Here is a 19,144-nt window from a genome sequence, read left to right as displayed (position 1 = left end):
TGGGCTCTATCAGTCTTTGCCGGATTGTTGTGTTCGTGTCATGTTGTTTTGTTTCTCGTAGTATTGTGTGTTATTTCTCTGTGTTTTGTTGTTACTTTGAGTCTTGGTCTTTTCAGGACTATTCGATAGACAACACATTCAAAACAAAGTTGTCTCTACGAGTGTGTGTGCGCAATCTGTGACTTTGTACACAGTTCCAATACAGAGTACAAGTTCATGGCACACGGTACTGGATGGAGTAGGTCATTGAGATAGCGCTGTGAATATTCAAAGTACAAGTCCCATTATACGGTACCGTGTAAGCAACGTGTCAGTGACAAAGTGTTATGGTAAGGTACACATTGAAAGCACAAAAATTTGGAAAACATCAGTGCATGTTATTTTCTTCAGTGAGGCTCCTGAAACCTCTCTCTTGGGTAAAGTCCCTTTTACAGATTTACATTGTAGCCTTCAGATATTTGCAACTGCGTTAAACTACAATTGGATCATTTTTAGTCTTTGGTACAAAGTGGACTGAAAGAATAATTATGTCTAAATAGGAAAACAAGTTAACCAAGAAAGAGACAGGTTGATGACACAATATATGATGCAACCGTTCATTGCCCTCAGCTCTTGGCCTCATAAGGTTCACCGGTGAACTGTAGCCTATCCCAGCTGACTTTGGGTGACAGGCAGGATACACCGTTGACTCGTCAACAGCCAATTGCGGGGCGCAAAGACAAAAAGTCAGGCCAAGTGAATCATGGGTGACGACAGGTGTACAAATGTTGAAAATAAATGAGCCATCAGTCAGTAAGAGGCTGAAAATAATTAGAGATAACATTTACATGACTGTTGTTTATTTTAATGTCTTAAATGTCATCCATCCATCCATTTTGCGATCCGCTTTATCCTCACAAGGGTCGCGGGGGGTGCTGGAGCCTATGCCAGCAGTAGACGGTGTACACCCTGAAACGGTTGCCAGGGCACACAGAGACGTACAACCATCCGCGCTTACACTCACACCTAGAGACAATTTAGAGCGTTAACCTGCTGTACATGTTTTTGGAATGTAGGAGGAAACCGGAGTGCCCAGAGAAAACATGCACAGGCACAGAGACAACATGCAAACTCCACACATGAAGCCCGATTCGAATCCTACACCTCTGTACTGTGAGGTCGACACGCTAACTACTGGATCACCGAGCCACCCATCTTAAATATCATGACATTATTATTCTATTTTCCACCTTTCAAGTCACCTTGATCTGAAATTGTAACACGCTCGGGCATGTGTCTTCAGAAACTTCATCCCAAAGTAGCAACCCTGATTTGAATATTACCAGCAGATGAAAAAAAAAAAAGCACTTCAGCAGAAGCAAACTTTTGTATTCGTCACACTTTGATCCTTTCATTAGTGCACTTGAATAGGACACACTAACAATGTCCATGTGGATATTATTTTCACTAGGTGGCAGTAATGGTCCATAAAGGCAGTCAGAAAATACAATAAGTGAATTTGGGGAGCTGCTGATTTTGAGGGTTGATCATTTGTTCATAGTTGTGTACAATATTGATAATATACTGTATGTCATTTTATTATCATTTTGATTACTAAAATTAATCTATCAAATGTAATAAAACCATAAGACAGTACAGTGAGTACAGATGATTAAAAATAAAACAAAAAAGAATCGAGAACTGATACCTACTTAATACATGAGTGAAAAAAAGCTGATGAATTATCAAATACAAATGATAAATCAAGTTGATAAGTTCGATTTTATGATGTACCCTTTAATGTGAATACTATAACAGAGGTGCCATCTCTAGATTGTATGCATAAAGGCATCACTTGTGGATTTTAATGAGACTTTATGTAAAGATGCTTAATTTTTGTGCTTGCAGCATGTGCAAATAGAAACATGGGCCATTTTACTTCCACAAAGAGAAAAACAATCAGAGATAATCTCTTTATGCTGTTTGTATAGCAGGTCAAAGCAGTTGTTTGTGTCAGTATAAGGCAGGTGTGCCCAAGTCCGGTCCTCAAGATCCACCATCTCGCCTGTTTTAGACGTCTCTGTCCTCCAACACGCCTGATTCAAATGATCATCGCTTCAGCAAGCTCAGAGAAGCCTCATGAAGATCCTGAATCAAGTGAGTTGGAAGAGGGCGACATCTAAAGCAAGCTGGCTTGGGGATCTCTATGACCCGACTTGGTATCAGGGAAGCGTATCGTAAGGTGCCAAATGAACGTGACTCGAGGTTGACAAATTCATATTTTAAGTGTATCTTCACATAAAAGATTGATTGGATATCCTTTCAAACCACATCTTCAAGTTCTTTCAGGTTTTCTTTCTCCCATGAGGGAAGATGGAAGGAGGAATGAAATATTAGCCGTGTAGCCGTGAGTAAACGGACTTATTTATTGATCTCTTTGAGGGCGCATCTTTAAATTATAGAACAGTGCAGACACAACACTGCTGCTCAAAATATTTTTTGACCAACATCATTTGTGCTTTTCATCCTTTCTACTCCACCCTTGCACACGTCCAGCCATGCCCTATCCACAAGAGAGAGCATTCTTACATTTTGCACTGACATCAACTCTTCTCATACAGGAGACATTTGCTGCACTCTTAGTGCAGTGAGTCACAGTAACCCAGACTTGCACTCCAGATGTTTAAGATGTTATTTTCCTGCAGGGAGTTGATGACGCATTCATGGTGAATTAAAAGAGAATTAGATGTATTTTGGGCAGCTCATAAGCAGCAGCAATGAGAAGCAAGTTTAGTGGACAACACCACCATACAACAAATACAACGAAGGGGCGGCATTACTATCTGGGTTAACATTTTATCCATGTACATTCACTGTCATGAGAACAAATAGTTGGAATATGTAATGACATATGAACTTCATACAGTGGTGCATTTGAAAATGTCTGCCAAACATTTACACCCATTTATCCATTTTCTATTTCACTCCTCTTCACGAGGTTCGCGGACAAGTGCGGATTTATTATTGGTTTTACAAATCATGCGCCGTATGTTCTTTGGTCGCGATTTGTTTGTTTTGCGCATTCTAGGAGAAGCAGAGACAAAGGGATTCGTTGAGCATGCACAGGATGATTTATCACGCCATAGAATCTACGGTGTAGATGACTTACGATGGTTGATTTTGTATCTTGAAATGTTGGGCCCGATTTTGGTCGACTGGCACACGTGTGCTCGGCATAAAAATGGGCATAGCTTCATATTCCTACAAGTGTAAGTCTATAGTTTAGCATGTTTGAGGAGGTGTTGCACCTGTCTGGGCGTTCTGGCGCACGGAGTTACCTTGTCCCTCATCATAAAATGTTGTATCAGACAGTAATCTGCGCTCGGCATAAAAACAGGCACCGGGGGCAATGGTCTAGTTCAGCATGTTGGTGAATTTGGTCAATGCCTCACTGGGCGTTCTGCAAACTTGGTTATAAGGAGACTAGATTGTAGACTCGGTAAAAGCAGGTTTTAAGAGGGACTTATAATCATTATGTTAAGGAACATAAGGAAACAGAAACGGACCAGCGTCATGATTGTGGGTGTATGGGGGCAGGGGGGGGTGGGTCCCTATACCGTTCATACAAGTTCAGTGTATGAGTCGGCTTAGTTGCTTATGCCCTGGTGGGGAAATACATCTGTGGGTAATATTAAGCCTCTTTTTAGAATGTCACAGTTTGTATTTATGTCCATGTAAAATGTGTGGCATGAGAATAGCTACTAGAAAAGAATAGAAATGTTCATAGTTACAAGCTATACAACTCTCGCAGAGGGTCAAAAAGGTAGCATTGTACTTTGGGTGACACCTGCAGATTGAGTTCAGGTATCAAATCAGATAACGATGAAGGTGCTCTGAGTCTGAATTACAGCAAAAAAAGGAAATTATTATTTCTGGCTCTATATCAGCTCAGGAATCAGTTCCCCTGAGATGACTTACTTACCTTGCATCCACCTCCAACACCGTTTATATCTGACACCCTTCTGACTTGAAGACTTCAGGCCTGTAATCCAAGCGGTGGGAGGTCCTCATGTTCAGGAGAGGTCATGTAAAGCAGCGAGGGTGCAAAAGAGAATAGTCAAGGACCAGGTGGCCGTCGGGAATTACAGGAAAATGTTCATTTTCTCAAATGGTCGGTGTATTTCCGGGGCGTTCCTGGCCATCACGGCCGGCCAACCCTGCCACCGTCGAATATCATGTCAGTAAAGTACAAGGTTCCTGGAAAGTTAAGTCATCTTGCCGCTAAACGTTCTCTTCAGTTGTCTTTCTTGATGTCCTACCTTACAAATCTAAACTTCAGCAGCCTGACTTTGAACATCACCTTACAAACCTGACTATGTTGTGTGACTCGTTTGATTGAAAAAAAACCCCCCATAATGTTCAAACTATGACATCCAATCATCGTTTTATGAATAGTGTTTTGTCTTCATAAAGGTAATTGCGGACAATCTCAGTTGACTTTCGGCGAGAGTTGGGCTACTACTCGACTGACTCAGTCGCAGGCCATTTGCCACACAGCAAACTTCAAAAGCACACGAGGACAGCGAGCTGCACTTTTTCACCGCAGCTCAAATTGCGATGCAAACTGGACGACAAAGACAAAAAGTAAATCTAAAATAACATGGCAGACATGCTGTGCGACAACATCTACATGTTGACTTGAGCATACATTCAATTCCATTATGATTCCTAAGCAGTTAGGGTCGAAATAAGTCATTTTGTCTAATGCATGACTTTTTTGCACAAATAAACAAACGAAAAAAACCCCTTGAAAAATAGATCACAGTCAACAAGTTTCTCAGAAATTGAACTGAAGAGTGGAGAGGTTTATTTAAATGGATACTAACATGACCTTTAAATCCATCATCTGAGCATAAATCTCTCCATGACAGCTAAAACATGACTCATTCAGATCAGTAGGAAGCAAGGGATAGCAGTCCATGAACAGGAAATGGACCTTGATTTCAAATCCACACTGGAGTAAATACCGAGGTTATAGTGCCACCTGTTGCTTTTTCTTATGCTGCACAGTTGGCAGTCTCTCTGGAATGACCTCCCACTGAACATTCGGCAACCCCTTTGCTGCCCATCTTTAAAATCCGCCTCAAAATTCAGTTGTATTCTTTGGCATTTGACTCAGCATGACTCAGATTTGATCTTAGTTTTACTGTTTGGTGCCTTCTACCATCTTTGTTACTGATTTATTGCTTTATTGTTGTATATATATGTTAGTTGCAGCACTTTGTATGCAGCAATAGCTGTTTGAAAGTGCTCTATCAATACAGTAGAGTTGAGTTGAGTAACTGTCTACCTTATTGTGAAGGGAATGGGGAATCACTGCTTAATTTCAGTCGAAAATATATGAACATCCATCCATCCATCCATTTTCTGTTCCGCTTTATCCTCACAAGGGTCACGGGGGCTGCTGGAGCCTATCCCAGCCGTCTTCGGGCAGTAGGCCGGGGACACTCTGAGATGAACAACCATCCGCGCTCACACTCACACCTAGGGACAATTTAGAGTGTTCGATCAGCCTGTCATGCATGTTTTTGGAATGTGGGAGGAAACCGGAGTACCCAGAGAAAACCCACGCAGGCCCGGGAGAACATGCAAACTCCACACAGGGAGGCCAGAGCTGGAATTGAACCCGGTACCTGTGCACTGTGAGGTCGACGCGCTAACCACCAGACACCAAAAAAAATATATGAACATTTTACATCAATTACATTCAGCTTATTGAACTGAAGAATGACCTTTCTCTTTTGCGCTTGTACTTAAATGCATAAGACTCTCCAGACTGCGCTAGTCTTAAAGCACCATTTGGCCGGAGGGAACACAAAATTTGGCTTGCGCGTAGGCCAACGTCTGTTTTGATCATCATTTATAATAATATGTGCAGACACCAGACGAGGCCGACTGATCTAAATTTGGGTCTTGCATCATGAAAAACCTTCTTTGCAGCACTGTAAGTTGTTGCCTTCATCAACGCCCAACTGTAAATAAAGCGTTTTCTAGATTCACCTGTAACGGCATCCATGACTTTGCAGTATACTGAACAAACGACTGTCAAACCCAAATGCATCATTAACTTGATATGCCATCTAAAGAGGAATGAAAGCACCGAAATGTTGCAGTGTGTGTACCGGCCGTGCAGATTTTCCGACGCAAGACATCTGAGGAATAAAGGCCAAAGAGGCGCAGGTGACTGCAGGCTAAAGTTAATACGGATGTCAGCATTTAACGAGAGGAAGCTGCTTGACTTTGACTGAAACATAAGGCCATGTAACATTATGGACTTTTGCTCCTCAGGGACTCACCAACCTCAAAATAGTCTCAACATCCGCTGGCATCCAGGATGTCGCACAGAAAGCCTGTTTTTGGAAAACGTATGGAAAATACGCTGATGTATTGTGCGGGTCAGGATACTGATGTTATAGTTTGTGCAGGAATACAAGAGGTGGTGATGTCTGATCACGTTCTGCACTTTGACTCTGTTGACCTTCACTTGGCAAATGTTTAAACGTTGACCTGGACTTATGACGGTAAACAATCGGTGGTATTTTTCCACAGCGTGAGTTAAAGGACATTAAGAGGGGAAATTACGGTTTGGACTACCTCTCAGATTTAGTATGTCAAACAGAGAATGACTAAATGCAAAGTACTGTGTTTTTAAATAAAAAATATAGAAATATCACAGCATCTGTAAAAAAAATTATGAATGACTTATCTTGAAACTTGCTAAGAAATAAATAGAATGTTGTGAGTTTAATCAAGTTCAAATGAGCCTTCTTCATACAATAATTCAACCCCACTCAATTTGTGGAACATCATGTCTGAACTAAAATTGGCTTTGAGGACCAATAATGCACTGCAAAAAGAGTGTTGAGTTTGGTTCACTCACTGAAATAATTTTTAAATGAATATTTTGGAAATAATGATGAATAAGAATCACACTTGTAGAGCTGCTAGAATATTGGTACCCTTCTGTTCAATGAAAACCTATTGGCAAGCCACAAAGCTCATGGGTGAATGTCTTTGGGACATGTTAAATTAAATTGGAGATTTCTGGCAAATTACATAAGGTCTGTGGTGATTCCATTCATTAAAAAAAAAAGAATACAATGAAAAGGACACTGAGAAAAATGGAAGAGGGTTGACTACAGCATGTTGGAGGATTGCTTTGCATCTAGCACAGGGAGTCTTGAATCTCTGCATAGTATAAAACCGAATTAATTTTAATTTCCAATTTAAAAAAAAGCAACTCTTATTGTTTTCCTCCTAATTCACGCAGTTACAAAACATGAATTTATCAAGATTCAGTTTGACAACTCCCTCTTCCCTTCTCATGCAATGGACTATTTTCTGTTGCATTCCAAAACTTTGCTCCAAATGAAAGCCAAACACAGAATATATCATGTGTGGGGGGTCCTGTCTTGAAACTTAGTGTATCAACAATTTTAAACGCAGGGTGTTATCTCTGCCAAGCACAAAAGCTCTAAGGTAAGAAGGATTGTTTTGATCAGCCTTTGTGTATTCCAATAAAATTGCGCATAAAGGAATTTACTTTTTTTTTTTGAGTCACAGTGACAACATTCTCATATGGCAGAATAAAAATGGTAGAATGCATTCCATCTGTAGCCTGCTGAAAGGGATTTTGCCAATCCATGAGTTAAGACACATGACTTATGAATGCATCACACATGGGGACATATAGACGACATATTATCACTGCTTTGGTTAAGTGTTCATATATACTGCACATAGAAAAATCTGGAAAACAACCTTTGCCAAGTACGTGCCAAATGAACGAAGTCCAGTTGACCTTGTGTCCATTTTTCACTCACATCTTTGATTCATCTCCTACAGGATAAACAACTGTCCACCAATGTTAGGACTGTTAATTTGTGCAGTCGGTGCAGCCAGAAACACAGCAAACAGGCACAAAGAATCACAAGCGGCTTTTTTGGTGATTACAATTGGGAACATTGGCTATTTATAGGACATGAAAGGTAGACGAGGGGGTGTATTGATATGAAGCAGCCTGAGGAGAACCACATGCTCTCCTCCTACTCAGCAAGTCTTCTTGAAAAAGATGGAGGTAGGGAAACCACAGGAAGGAGTGGAATAAACCACATGGAATATATTTTAAAAAGGCTTCCATAATGTTTTAGCTCTGTGGTGAGTCTCGGACCAACTTAACCCTCTATTACAAAAATGATCATTTAAAACAGGGGTCGGAAACCTATGGCTCACGAGCCAGGTGTGGCTCTTTTGATGATTGCAATTGGCTCGCACTTAAAACAAAATATTCTGGCTTCTTTAATCCATCCATCGAATTTTCACTGCTCAAGTCCTGTTCAGGGCTGCAGTTAGCTGCAGGAGCAATTTTCATTGGATGATACTGGCCTACGTTGGCCGTTGCTTGAGAAACAGTTAAACACCCTCTTTTGAATCAGCCCGCTCGGTCATTAGCTCAAAGCTAATCCTTCGACGAATAAGATGGCGAAAAGAAAAAAAAAGATGACGAGTATGGTAGACTTCAGGACGAATGGACTGAAGGATTCACCTTTGTGGAGACAACAGGTTCTGCGGTGTGTCTAATTTGCAATGACAAAATACCATCGATGAAACGGTCGAATGTAAAGCGGCACTTTGACACGCGCCATGCTACGGTCGCATCAAAATACCCTGCGGGAGACAGCAGAAGGGAAGTGTGCAAGCTACTGAGCAGGGTGCAAGCTAGCCAGCAGCAACTCAGCATATGGACCCGGCAAACTGACTATAATTCCGCTGGCTTTGCTAGCAATCGTGAGGAACAGAAAACCATTCTCATTAATGGTGAGTATTATCACAAAATTATTATATAAGAGGCTTATTATACTGACATTTTGGTGAATTCACTTTTAAAATAGTTATATATATATATATATGAAATAGATTTCCAAATATTTTGCTTTCATGGCTCTCTTAGTCAAAAAGGTTCCCGACCCCCGATTTAAAAATTCAAACGTATACAAATTCCTCAGACTCACACACGCAGATTCTATCTAATGATCTATCTAAAACATTAGTTCTACTGCACTGTGATACTATTAGTGTGCACTGCTGTAATTTCATTTTCAATTTCAAATTATCAGTCTAAGAGGTTTCCATTTTTCTTGAATCCCTATTGTCGTCTCCATTTTGCCATGGCACTAAGTTTACACCAAAGGTCCGAAATTCCTGCCCATCTTAAGTCCAGTGTCCAGTTTTCTTTCTTTGGTAATTTTGTAAGTAGGTGCAGTTCGAAATAGGTATTTGTACTCTTGTGGGAATGAACACAGCCAACTTGATTTCCAAGCCATTCAAAGCAGCTCCTCTCATTTACTTTAAATTCAACGCAGGCAAGGCAGGCAGTCAGCAAGCATAGAATCTGTCTACCATGCGCTTCGATCAAATCCAGCAAAAATGTTGTTATACCATCTGCTCTACAATTCAGACCTGCTTTTATTTGGTGTAAGGTCTAGTCTACTTTCCATCACCAAATTGTCAGCTGTAATGGGGGAGTGTAATAGAAAACGCCCCTGAGCCGCCGGAATGCCCAGAATGGCGTAGAGCGGTCTGCAAAATTCCCAAACATGGTAGAGTTGGCCCAGCAAGAAAATGTAGATGTGGCAGTTATTGCACTTGCCACATGTGAGCCTTTTGACAAAAATGGAGCCCAAACTATCCATCCATCCATTTTCCATAATGCTTAACCTCTTCATTGTTGTGAGGAGCTGGGGCTACTCCAAATGACACACTGGACTAGACACCAATCACAATTGACATAAATAGAGTCTGTCACACAATACCAACTCATTGTTACAAATTTATTGTGTCTTAATTCTTCATTTGACCAAACCAAGACAGCATCCCAGATAGGGATGCATCAGAATCGATACCAGCACTGAGACTGTCCATCTGCTTGTACTTAAAAAAAGGCTCCAATAATATGACACTAATAAGACTTTAGCAGCCTGATATGGTGCGGCGTGGGAGCCATTTCAGCCGTCTGGAGAACCATTCAGGTAAACACAAGATGAAAAGACTTACGGCAACTGTAGATTACCCTCTGCATGTTCCACTTTGCTTTGCGCTGCTCGGCCCCCGGCTGAGCTAACCACGTTACGGTCACAAGCTGCGAGGAGGGGGCAGATCAAGAAAAGAGAAATAAGCAATGGGGTGATCATTTATCACTTCAATGTTCTTGCCAACTTTTGAAATGCTTTGTGTTACAGGCGCCATTGAAGTGAAATATGTGGCAAGACTTAGAAAATCGGGCCGTTTGATGTCAAAACATCAGTAATGACAAGTTGTGACTCGAAAAAGTCTCACATAAGGTTGAAACCTGGGTCATATTAAAAAGAAATTTTTTTCTTAACAATATGAGATTGAAATTAAAAAAAATGTCATCACAATTGCAAGACATAATTATCACGTCTCAGTGAGTAAGCAGAAGTACTCGTATTCGAACATATATCAGGGTTTGAGGATTGAGGATAGCGTCACGCAAGCTTTTGTCCTGGTGTGGTTAAAGAGTTGCTTTAGAGATAAAACGGTTCATCATCCTTCCAAATAAAGAGCACTTCTTGTCCTTCTTTTCCTTGTCTTTGCCCTCTTCCTTCACCTTGAGCGTATTCTCACCGTCTAACGTTCTGACCACAAGCTCCTGAAAACAGACAGCACATCATTCAGAGTTTTATGTTACTTTTAAATATACACTACTCACAAAAAGTTTGGGCTATTTGGCTTTCAGGTGAAATTACAGGACGAGCCTAAAATGCATTCACACCTTTACAGGTGAACTTAAAGCTTCTCAAAGCTTTTGAATGTACAAGTCCGACTGTTAAATGTTTCAGTGCTTTTTGCTAAGTTCTCAAATGAGAAGCTCAACGGCAACATTCACAACAGGTGTTTGATCCTTGAATCGACCGATAGATGTCCCGGTTTGATTGAGGCTGGTGTTTAAACAGTCATGCTCATCATGCTGTTGACATTTTGACATCATGAGACCAAGACGACACCGAACAATGGATCAACAATACGTCGCCATTGTGATGGGTCAAACATGAGATTCTCAGACGAAAGTGTCCACTGAGCTAGGAGTGTCATTAGCTGGTTGCAACAGAGATACCAAGAGACCGGAAGAGTCACAGAAAGATGTAGGAGTGGACCTTTGGCCACATCCCATGCTGATGGCCGCTCCATTGTGAACAATGCTCTGAGAATGCCACTCAAAGTCCAGGCACGTTTAAGGGAGGTGAGAACTGCCCGACACTTTGTGACAAGCCTATCCTACCTGAATAACATTATTAATGTTGTGAACAATACGGCCCAATTTCATCTTCATGGACGACAATTCTCCAGCTCATCGAGGTCACTTCACCAGGGAGTGGCTGTTGGAGACTGGTGTACCTCAAATGAGACGGCCTGCACTTTCTCCAAACTTGAATCCCTCCCTACAACCTGTGGGATCATGTGAGCCACCGTGTCGAGGCTCGAAACTCTGCACCCCAGAATCTCAATGACCTGAGGGCTGCCCTTCAAGAAGAGTGGGAAGTCATGCCTCAGCAGACATTTAGTCGACTTGTGAACAGCATGAGAGGTCGTTGTCAGGCTGTAATTGATGCTCAAGGGCCCACGACGAGTTATTGAGACGCTGACATTTTTTGTTGTGGTGTCATCACCATTGTGACTAACTTTTGTTTCAGTGAATTGTTTGAGATGAGGAAACCACCAGTGCGTCCTTCTACTTCAATGTCTACTTTCATGACATAATATCAATGTAGCCTGACCGTTTTACATTTTCCATACATTTTACCTGAAAAGCCAAATATCCCTAACTTCTTGTGAGTAGTATAAATTGGTGAGCTCTTACCATGTACTTGAGGGTCAAGTGCTTGATATCCTCCACCATTTGGCTCATTTCATTCAGCAGAGCTTCCCTCTCTTTGAGCAGCCTGTATTTGTCTCGATTCCAGCACGACTCCTTTTCTGCCATCTCTAACATGAGGTGATCTTTGGCAAGTCTTACCTTCTCCAGCTCCAGATTGGTTTTGCACAGCTCAGCCTTGGTTTTTAAGAAAATCTTCTCATTGGACTCCATAAGTTTGTGGATTTCGCAGTTTTCCATCAAAAGTTTTCTGTAGTCCACCTCCAGACATTTGAGGTAGGCGGCCATGTTTTGCTCCTTCTTGAGCCATTGCGGTTGACACTCTCCACTGAGCGGGATGTGGGAATGTTTAAATAGTGACCTGACATGCAGCTTGTCTGCATGTTTGTCAATGTTGTCCCTTGTCTGCATGTTTGTCAATGTTGTCCTCCATTTAACAGAACTCAGTTTGCCAAATTTGGCTGAGCTGCACAGCGTTTTGACGAGGCGGACGGAGCAGCATTTTTTGTTGTCATGCTGCAGTGTCATTTGGCTGTGATGTTTGGCGATCATGACATCACCAAAGACAAACTGGTCTCCTTTACATAGGTGGATGTCTGTCACATGATTTGACGATGACATCATCAAGGAAGGACGGATGAATTGCTGAAGCAGCGCGCACGCACGCACACACACACACACACAAAACCACAATGCTTTTCTTGGGATCAGACATTTAATTGGACTTAAATTCACATAAATAACATTGGTTTATATATAGTGTAGAATATACAACTCTATCCAATATATATTCCCCTCCCCCTCCACCATTTATTTTATTTTCCTCTCTGGCTAATTTCCCAAATCCCAGCCCTGCTTGTTGTGCGCTGTTTCATAAAATGCCAACAGGAGAAGAAAGTGCTTCTTCCTAGTTGTCCAAAAAATGACTTCCCAAGTTACCCAAAAGCAAAAGAAGGAGAAGCTATTGCAATGTCTCTATGGCAGGAATGTCCCGCTCCGGGCCTGCAGGGCCACTGTCCTGCCTGTTTTCCATCTCTCCCGGCTGCAACACACCTGAGATGATCAGCTCATCGGCAAGCCCTGAAGCAGCATTAGAATGAAACTGATTATTTGAATCAGGTTTATTGCTCCTGGGAGAGCTGGAAAACAGGGAGGACAGCGGCCCTTGAGGACCGACTTTGGGCACTCCTGCTCTGGAGGGTTTTACACTGCACTGCAAGGGGTTGGGACTGAAAATCATTCACTGAAAATATTTCACTGTGTTGACTTGTAACAGTAAGAAAATAGCAATGCAAACTATTTCATATGCAAGACGATTGACATTTTGTGGCTTTTTTTTTTCGGGGGCAACACACTCCAAAACTAAAATTCACCATATGCCAAGCAACTCAAATGGTTGAGGAATTCTTGAACCTATGGCAAGGTCATGCATTGACTTGACGAGCACACTTGCAAAGACGATTTGGAAACATTCCTGCAAGAACAATGCGTACGTATTCTTTACCTGTGCTTTGTGTTTTCAATCACAAGTCATTTTTTCGCACAAATTTAACAGGCCTTTGTGCAAAAAGTATTGCAATGTAAATTCATATATTTTTAAATGAACCACATTTTTGCAAAAAATCACATTCACTAATCTGTAAATTGTAATTTAGAGCACAGTATTGTTTTGATGGCATGATATGACCTTTATGTCCAACATGTGTATGTAGTATGTTGTGGAGGGCCGGCACGCAGGCTGTTACCTTGGCCAAACATGAGCCAATTCGATTGATTCCCATTGTTGGTTTCTTTGGTAGTTCCCAAACGTTTTTCCTATTTTTCAATACAGTACTTAGAGACATGGTGGATAGGCCAAGTGAAAACATTACATTTTGATGCAGAGCTGTACTTTTCTATGGGATTAAAAATGTTGCATTGTAGCTAACCATCGGGCTCACTGCATTCAGTAGATCATTTAGAAATCACAAATCCGAATTACATGATGTATTGTACACCAATCTGCATAATTAATAATATATAACTTCTGTTTACTTCATATTCATCTTTGTGCTATCGAGCCATTGCATTACTTCATTCTTCTACCTTACACTTAGTTTTATTAGCACGCTACCCAAGGTTAAGGTTAGGCCATACCCACCTTATATTATAGCATTGGCAATTTTCAAATTCATTTGGGGGGGGGGGGTTCTCATATATCTATTCTTTATGTGCACACAGAGAGAGAGAGAGAGAGAGAGAGAGAGAGTGTGTTGTATGTGTGTGTGTTACAGAATAGCTGACACCCTCTGCACTGTCAATACCCCCCCACCCCCCAACATATCAGGCTGGTGTGGTAAAGTTGTCAGCACATCAGGATTTTTCAACAAATTGAGCCAGATTGGCATATTTAAGGTTGTTTGTGGAGGTCTGTGCTCTATTGATTGTCATTCTAGCAGAACCGGGACATACCGGTAGTGAGTAACATAACCAGTCCACAGCAATGCATGTGCCACAATTTAAGTATTGGACTACTTTTCCATTGGTAAGGGAGGAGAGAAGCAATACTGGATGTTTATTTGATACATGAGTAACATCAGCTACTTGATGATTTTTGAGTTGTGATTCTGATATCTATACCTTCAAAAATGAATTTTTCACCTTCCAAAATGCAATGTAGTACTTAGATCTGAATGGGTGGCAAGAGATGATTTTTAAAATCATTGCGAGCAAATGTGCGGCTGAGTTTGCATTTGACAGATGTGTACTACTTGACAGAGCTAATGAAATCACTCACTGAACCAACACTGGTCCACCAGTGTTATCATGCATTATCACGAACAGGACAACCCTAAAAGAAAAAAGAAGAAGAAGAAGAAAAAAAAAGAACATTTGTGTGTGCGTGTGTGTGTGTGGACAGCTGAAACTTGACAGGAAAACACAATCATGCTATGACGTTGAGACAGTTCAAGTGTAAAATCTACCTCCTTCCTCAATCATCATTATAAGTAACATCATTTTGTTGTTGTTTTTTTGAACACCCACTTTGTCAATATTTTGTGTGATTAAAAACCACAACATAATACCTTTGGGAAGTAGCAATGTGGAGAACAGTCAAGTTATCACTTTCCCATAAAGATCCATTGATTTAACGGCAGCTACTTGCAGTAAACACCAATAGCGGGGAAGTGTTATTAAATAGTGATTTGTGGATTTACGGTTAATAATCAAAGTAAACTTCTGTCATAAATAACATTTGTCTTTTTCAATAAAACTCTTATTATACAGGACAGATAATGCAAAATTGACCCTCTTATGCAAACAAGCCTATTGGGTCAGTTCCTCTGATCCAGTCAAGGAATTTACAGTAGATTGTGAGGGAGCAATGCATGATCCGTGATATTTGTTGTTTTGGGTAGATTATAAAACAAAATGTATTTTAGTGACCCCATGAGTCAAGTGTTCCATGCAGAAAATCTTGCCTTCACTCTCTTGGACTTCTGCCAAGATTGAAGTCTGGAAGAAAGTAATCAAGTAGGAAGAGCACGAGAGGTTAAGAAAAGATGCCGCTGACCAACAGAGCAAACCCTCTTCTTCAGTCAGTACATTAACATGTGCAAACGTGCAAAGCTTTTTGATTTTTTAAATTGCGACTCACACAGAACCAGTTAGTCGCTTGCAATGGAAAGTCAAAGCTAACTTGGATTCAAGTACTGATTGAGAGTCATGACTTGGAGCACAGACAATATGTACTGTTGCGTGCATGTCAGTCATGTTACCGTCAGATGATCAAAAGTCAAGAATATTTTTATGCTGTATGTGTGGGTGCGCCTTTAAAAAAAAAATCTTTTACTATTTCATTACAACGACATCTTTGCATGGGCGCAATGAAATGAAACGCCTCCAAGTATGGAACATCTATTTAGAATTCAGTTTCAACCGTGCTCTGCAGTGATTGGGATGCACTTCAATAAAAGGACACAATAAAACATCCTCGAATGCCATGTAAACGTACTGAGCGAGTTTGGGATGTTAATGTCAGCTCCGTTGAGGTTTCCAACTTTCCAAACTCTGATGCATAATTAAGGTGTTGTCTGATTTCAAAGGTCTTAAGGACTGAATCATTTTCTCAAAGGTCCTAAGGACTGAATAATTTTCTCGAGCGGTGTGTACATTTTGACACTTTTCTACATCCGGTAGAAAGTAATTAGGTCCACTCTAGATGCAGCAGTCACGCTGACCACATGGATCAGTCCACCACTGCGAAGGATAGGACTGTCCTTAGTGTTGCATGCCTTCAGTGGCAGGACTTCATCCCGGTCAAATAGGGGGACTCTTGTCGGCACAGGCCCATCTGCTGCTGCTGCTCCTGCTGATCCAGAGACATTCCCTCCACAAAATCTGGCACGGGAAGCCCTGAGAGGATCATGACCGACTTGTTCCAAATCATGAAGGTGGGTACGACGGGCAGGAGGAAGGAGATTTCAAAGGTATGAATGTGCTGGGAGTTCATGGCGTCGTAGAAGGAGAGCGAATTGTTGTCGTAGTCCAGCAGGACACCCAGACGCCTCAGCTGCAGGCTGGCCTCCACCAGCATATCCTTGCCGTCGTGGCGCACCATAAAGTTATTGTTGCAGCGCGAGAACACCCACGACGATGAGTTTTTGCCACTCCATTCATTTTTAGGGGCTGATTTATAAGACACGCCGATGGCATACCTGCAGGGATAGAGGCACATTTTTGGAATGTATTCGCCATCTCGAATCGGTGTCCTCCTTAATTACTTGCATAGTCAAGATGCCTCATGCTGAGGACACACAAGGCAGCCCTTTGGGTCCTTCCTGCAGGAAGCGGTCTACTTCAGAGCCAATTAGTGCTAAGGATATAATTAGGGTAAGTGTACACACGGTGCTGTTGTGCTCCTGTGTAACAGCCTGGATTAAAACTCCCAGAAGAAAGATACGATTTTTCACTTCACCAAAACTCCTTGCAGGCTTATATAATGCACTCATAATCATGTTTGTGAAGGTGTGTGCGTGTGTGCGTGTGTGTTTCTCACCATGTGGATGCTCCCAGCAGAACCTCCCAGTAGTGACACCCGCTGTCAATGAACACATTACCGGCAGCCCCGTATGAGCCCGTTCCACCAAAGCGTTCGGGAGTGTGACTCTTCTTCAGAGAGCTCTCGTCCTTCTCCATGGTGAGACAGTCGTTGGAAAGACGCAGCTTCTTGTGCGCCGTTTTGGGATCCAATTTGAATGGCTGACCTGCCGAAACACCAATACAATTGGATTGATGACACGGTGATCGATTGTCAGCACAATCCATCACGACCGTGAGCCTATTCCAGGGCCAACAGTTACAAATTCACCTATTAGTGGATCTGTTTCCAAAACCTACGTCTGTTATTTGCAGGAAAAACACATATGGTGTTTTGTGGGGTAAAGCCAAACATCGTTTGGACAAAAGCAGCCCTTTGCCAACCGTGCTGTATAGTGAACTGCTGTTTGTGGGGGATAGGGACCGAGGGAACTTGGGATCCTGCATCAGAATAGCTAAAATTGTAGTTCAATTCCTGGTAATTTGGGATTTGGGAAAAGTCACTGTTTGGCTTAAAGTGAATGGATGAACTCATGAATTCATGCATTGGTGTTGGTTTTAAAGGCAGCCAGATGTTGATGAAACTTCCAAAGTTCCAAAGTCTGTTGGAGAAGAACATCGATCAATCAGCGGCTGTGTGCCAACATCGATTATCTTCTGAATCTACAGAGACCTGCTTGCTTGAATCCTGATGCAATAGAAGATCAGTTCTAAAAACCGGTGAACTGTTATCATCAGCGGGAAAAAACAAGCGCGACGATTCACACTTGTGCCATCAAGTCAACATGAGAGTAACAGTGCAGAGCCACTCCTATCTTGTCTATTGTTGTTATCACACAATGGTGTGGACAATCTAGGAGCTGTGGGGGAAGAAATGAAGACAGCAGCTGCACAAAAGGGAGCTAAAAAGAAAAAGTGGGCTGAGAAGTGTTTGCAGGGAACTCAAGGAGAGACATAAGGGAAAAGTTATTTGCAATACAAGGAAAGCGCAGTGGAAACTTCAAAGCTTCTCGCAGCCTTTGTGAAAACATTTCGTGAGAGTGGAGGAAGGCAGCCAGCATCCTCCTCTGTGCCTGCCATCATACAGACTTGAAAATTAGCAGAAGGAAACTTTGAGCGGAGTCGGAATGGTGGAAATGCTGCTATCATTGTGCTACAGTTCCATGTGAGATGTCAAAGACGTCTGGGGAGCTGAAATGCAACACAAAGTACATAAGCGTAAAATGCATCTCACCATGATTGGATCGGATTTTGGCTCTGTTGGCTCAAATATGCAGGCATAAGAAGTTTTCTAAGATCCACTTTTCAGGTCGAAGTAGTGGGATTTGAGTGACCGTTGAGAGGGTCGTAGTTTTAATACCTTCAGTGGACATGCCCACAGCATTTGAGAAGCAACAGCTGATTTTTTTATTTTATTTGAAATCATTCAAATTTGGCAGGATGGTTAACAACACGCTTCCCTGTAGTGTTTCAAGTTTATTTTTGTCGAACCTTAAATTTTAACATTTCAAGTCCTCCTACCTTAAAAAAACAACAACCATACTGAACCTTTTTTGTTTTTTCTTTTCTTGCTTTTGTTGGCAGTTCAAACTTGGTGCACGTTGTTGCTCTTCCGAGCTTTGTGCCATTTCGTTAATGCTCCAGTTTTAAGTATTTACATAATACCGGCAATTTGGGCAAAACGGGGGGAAAAAATGGAGAGGGCAAACGAGGTGAGAGACAGTTAGAGGGGAAGAGTTGAGGGGATAATTTCGGGCTGAAGATTGTCACCGTAAACTGGTCGGAGGTCAGCTGCATCCCTCTTTGACCTGACATTTAATTCTGACACCTCTCGCCGGTTGGCTCCCTCAGCCTCCCACGGCTTAATGAGACACAATGAGCCCCCCCCCCCCCCCACCCCGCCCCGCTCCCGACGTCCTCGCTCTCTGCGTCCTTCCCTTCATCTCTCTTTCCCCCCGTCCTCTCCATCTCATCCTCTCATGTACACTCCCCTCCAATAATCCGCCTGCTGAGTGAAACTGCTTGTGGATTTGAGAGGACGAGGCCAATGTGCTGCTGGCAGCCAATTACATTAATGCGCACGCTTCTTTGAACTGCTTATCGCTGCCAGCGCAGCCTCTTGCAAACACTGGG

The 19,144-nt window shown here is 42.0% G+C and overlaps 2 protein-coding genes across 4 annotated transcripts in view; both read right to left on the bottom strand.

Moving 5' to 3' along the window:
• Nucleotides 1–9,944: 9,944 nt before the first annotated feature.
• LOC147208538 (uncharacterized) lies at nt 9,945–12,346 on the bottom strand. The gene is made up of 2 exons (XM_086135041.1): nt 11,918–12,346; nt 9,945–10,708 (listed from the first exon to the last, which is right to left on the bottom strand). Exons 1-2 carry the CDS (start codon nt 12,341–12,343, stop codon nt 10,571–10,573), a joined length of 564 nt encoding a protein of 187 aa, XP_085991167.1. The 5' UTR covers nt 12,344–12,346; the 3' UTR covers nt 9,945–10,570.
• Nucleotides 12,347–12,628: 282 nt separating this feature from the next.
• The window catches only part of mid2 (midline 2), a 125,203-nt gene continuing 118,687 nt past the window's right edge, over nt 12,629–19,144 (bottom strand). For all 3 annotated transcript variants that reach the window (XM_086136978.1, XM_086136972.1, XM_086136988.1), the window contains 2 exons: nt 16,971–17,178; nt 12,629–16,629 (listed from right to left, as the gene is read on the bottom strand). In XM_086136978.1, the coding sequence (XP_085993104.1) occupies nt 16,209–16,629; nt 16,971–17,178 (629 nt within the window). In that variant the 3' untranslated portion in view covers nt 12,629–16,208. The remainder of the gene's footprint in view (nt 16,630–16,970; nt 17,179–19,144) is intronic.

Source organism: Hippocampus guttulatus, chromosome 2, assembly GCF_054856545.1.
Source record: "Hippocampus guttulatus isolate MCC_2025c chromosome 2, RoL_Hgut_1.0, whole genome shotgun sequence".
In the NCBI taxonomy this organism is placed as follows: domain Eukaryota; kingdom Metazoa; phylum Chordata; class Actinopteri; order Syngnathiformes; family Syngnathidae; genus Hippocampus; species Hippocampus guttulatus.
This window is presented reverse-complemented; position numbering and strand designations above follow the sequence as displayed.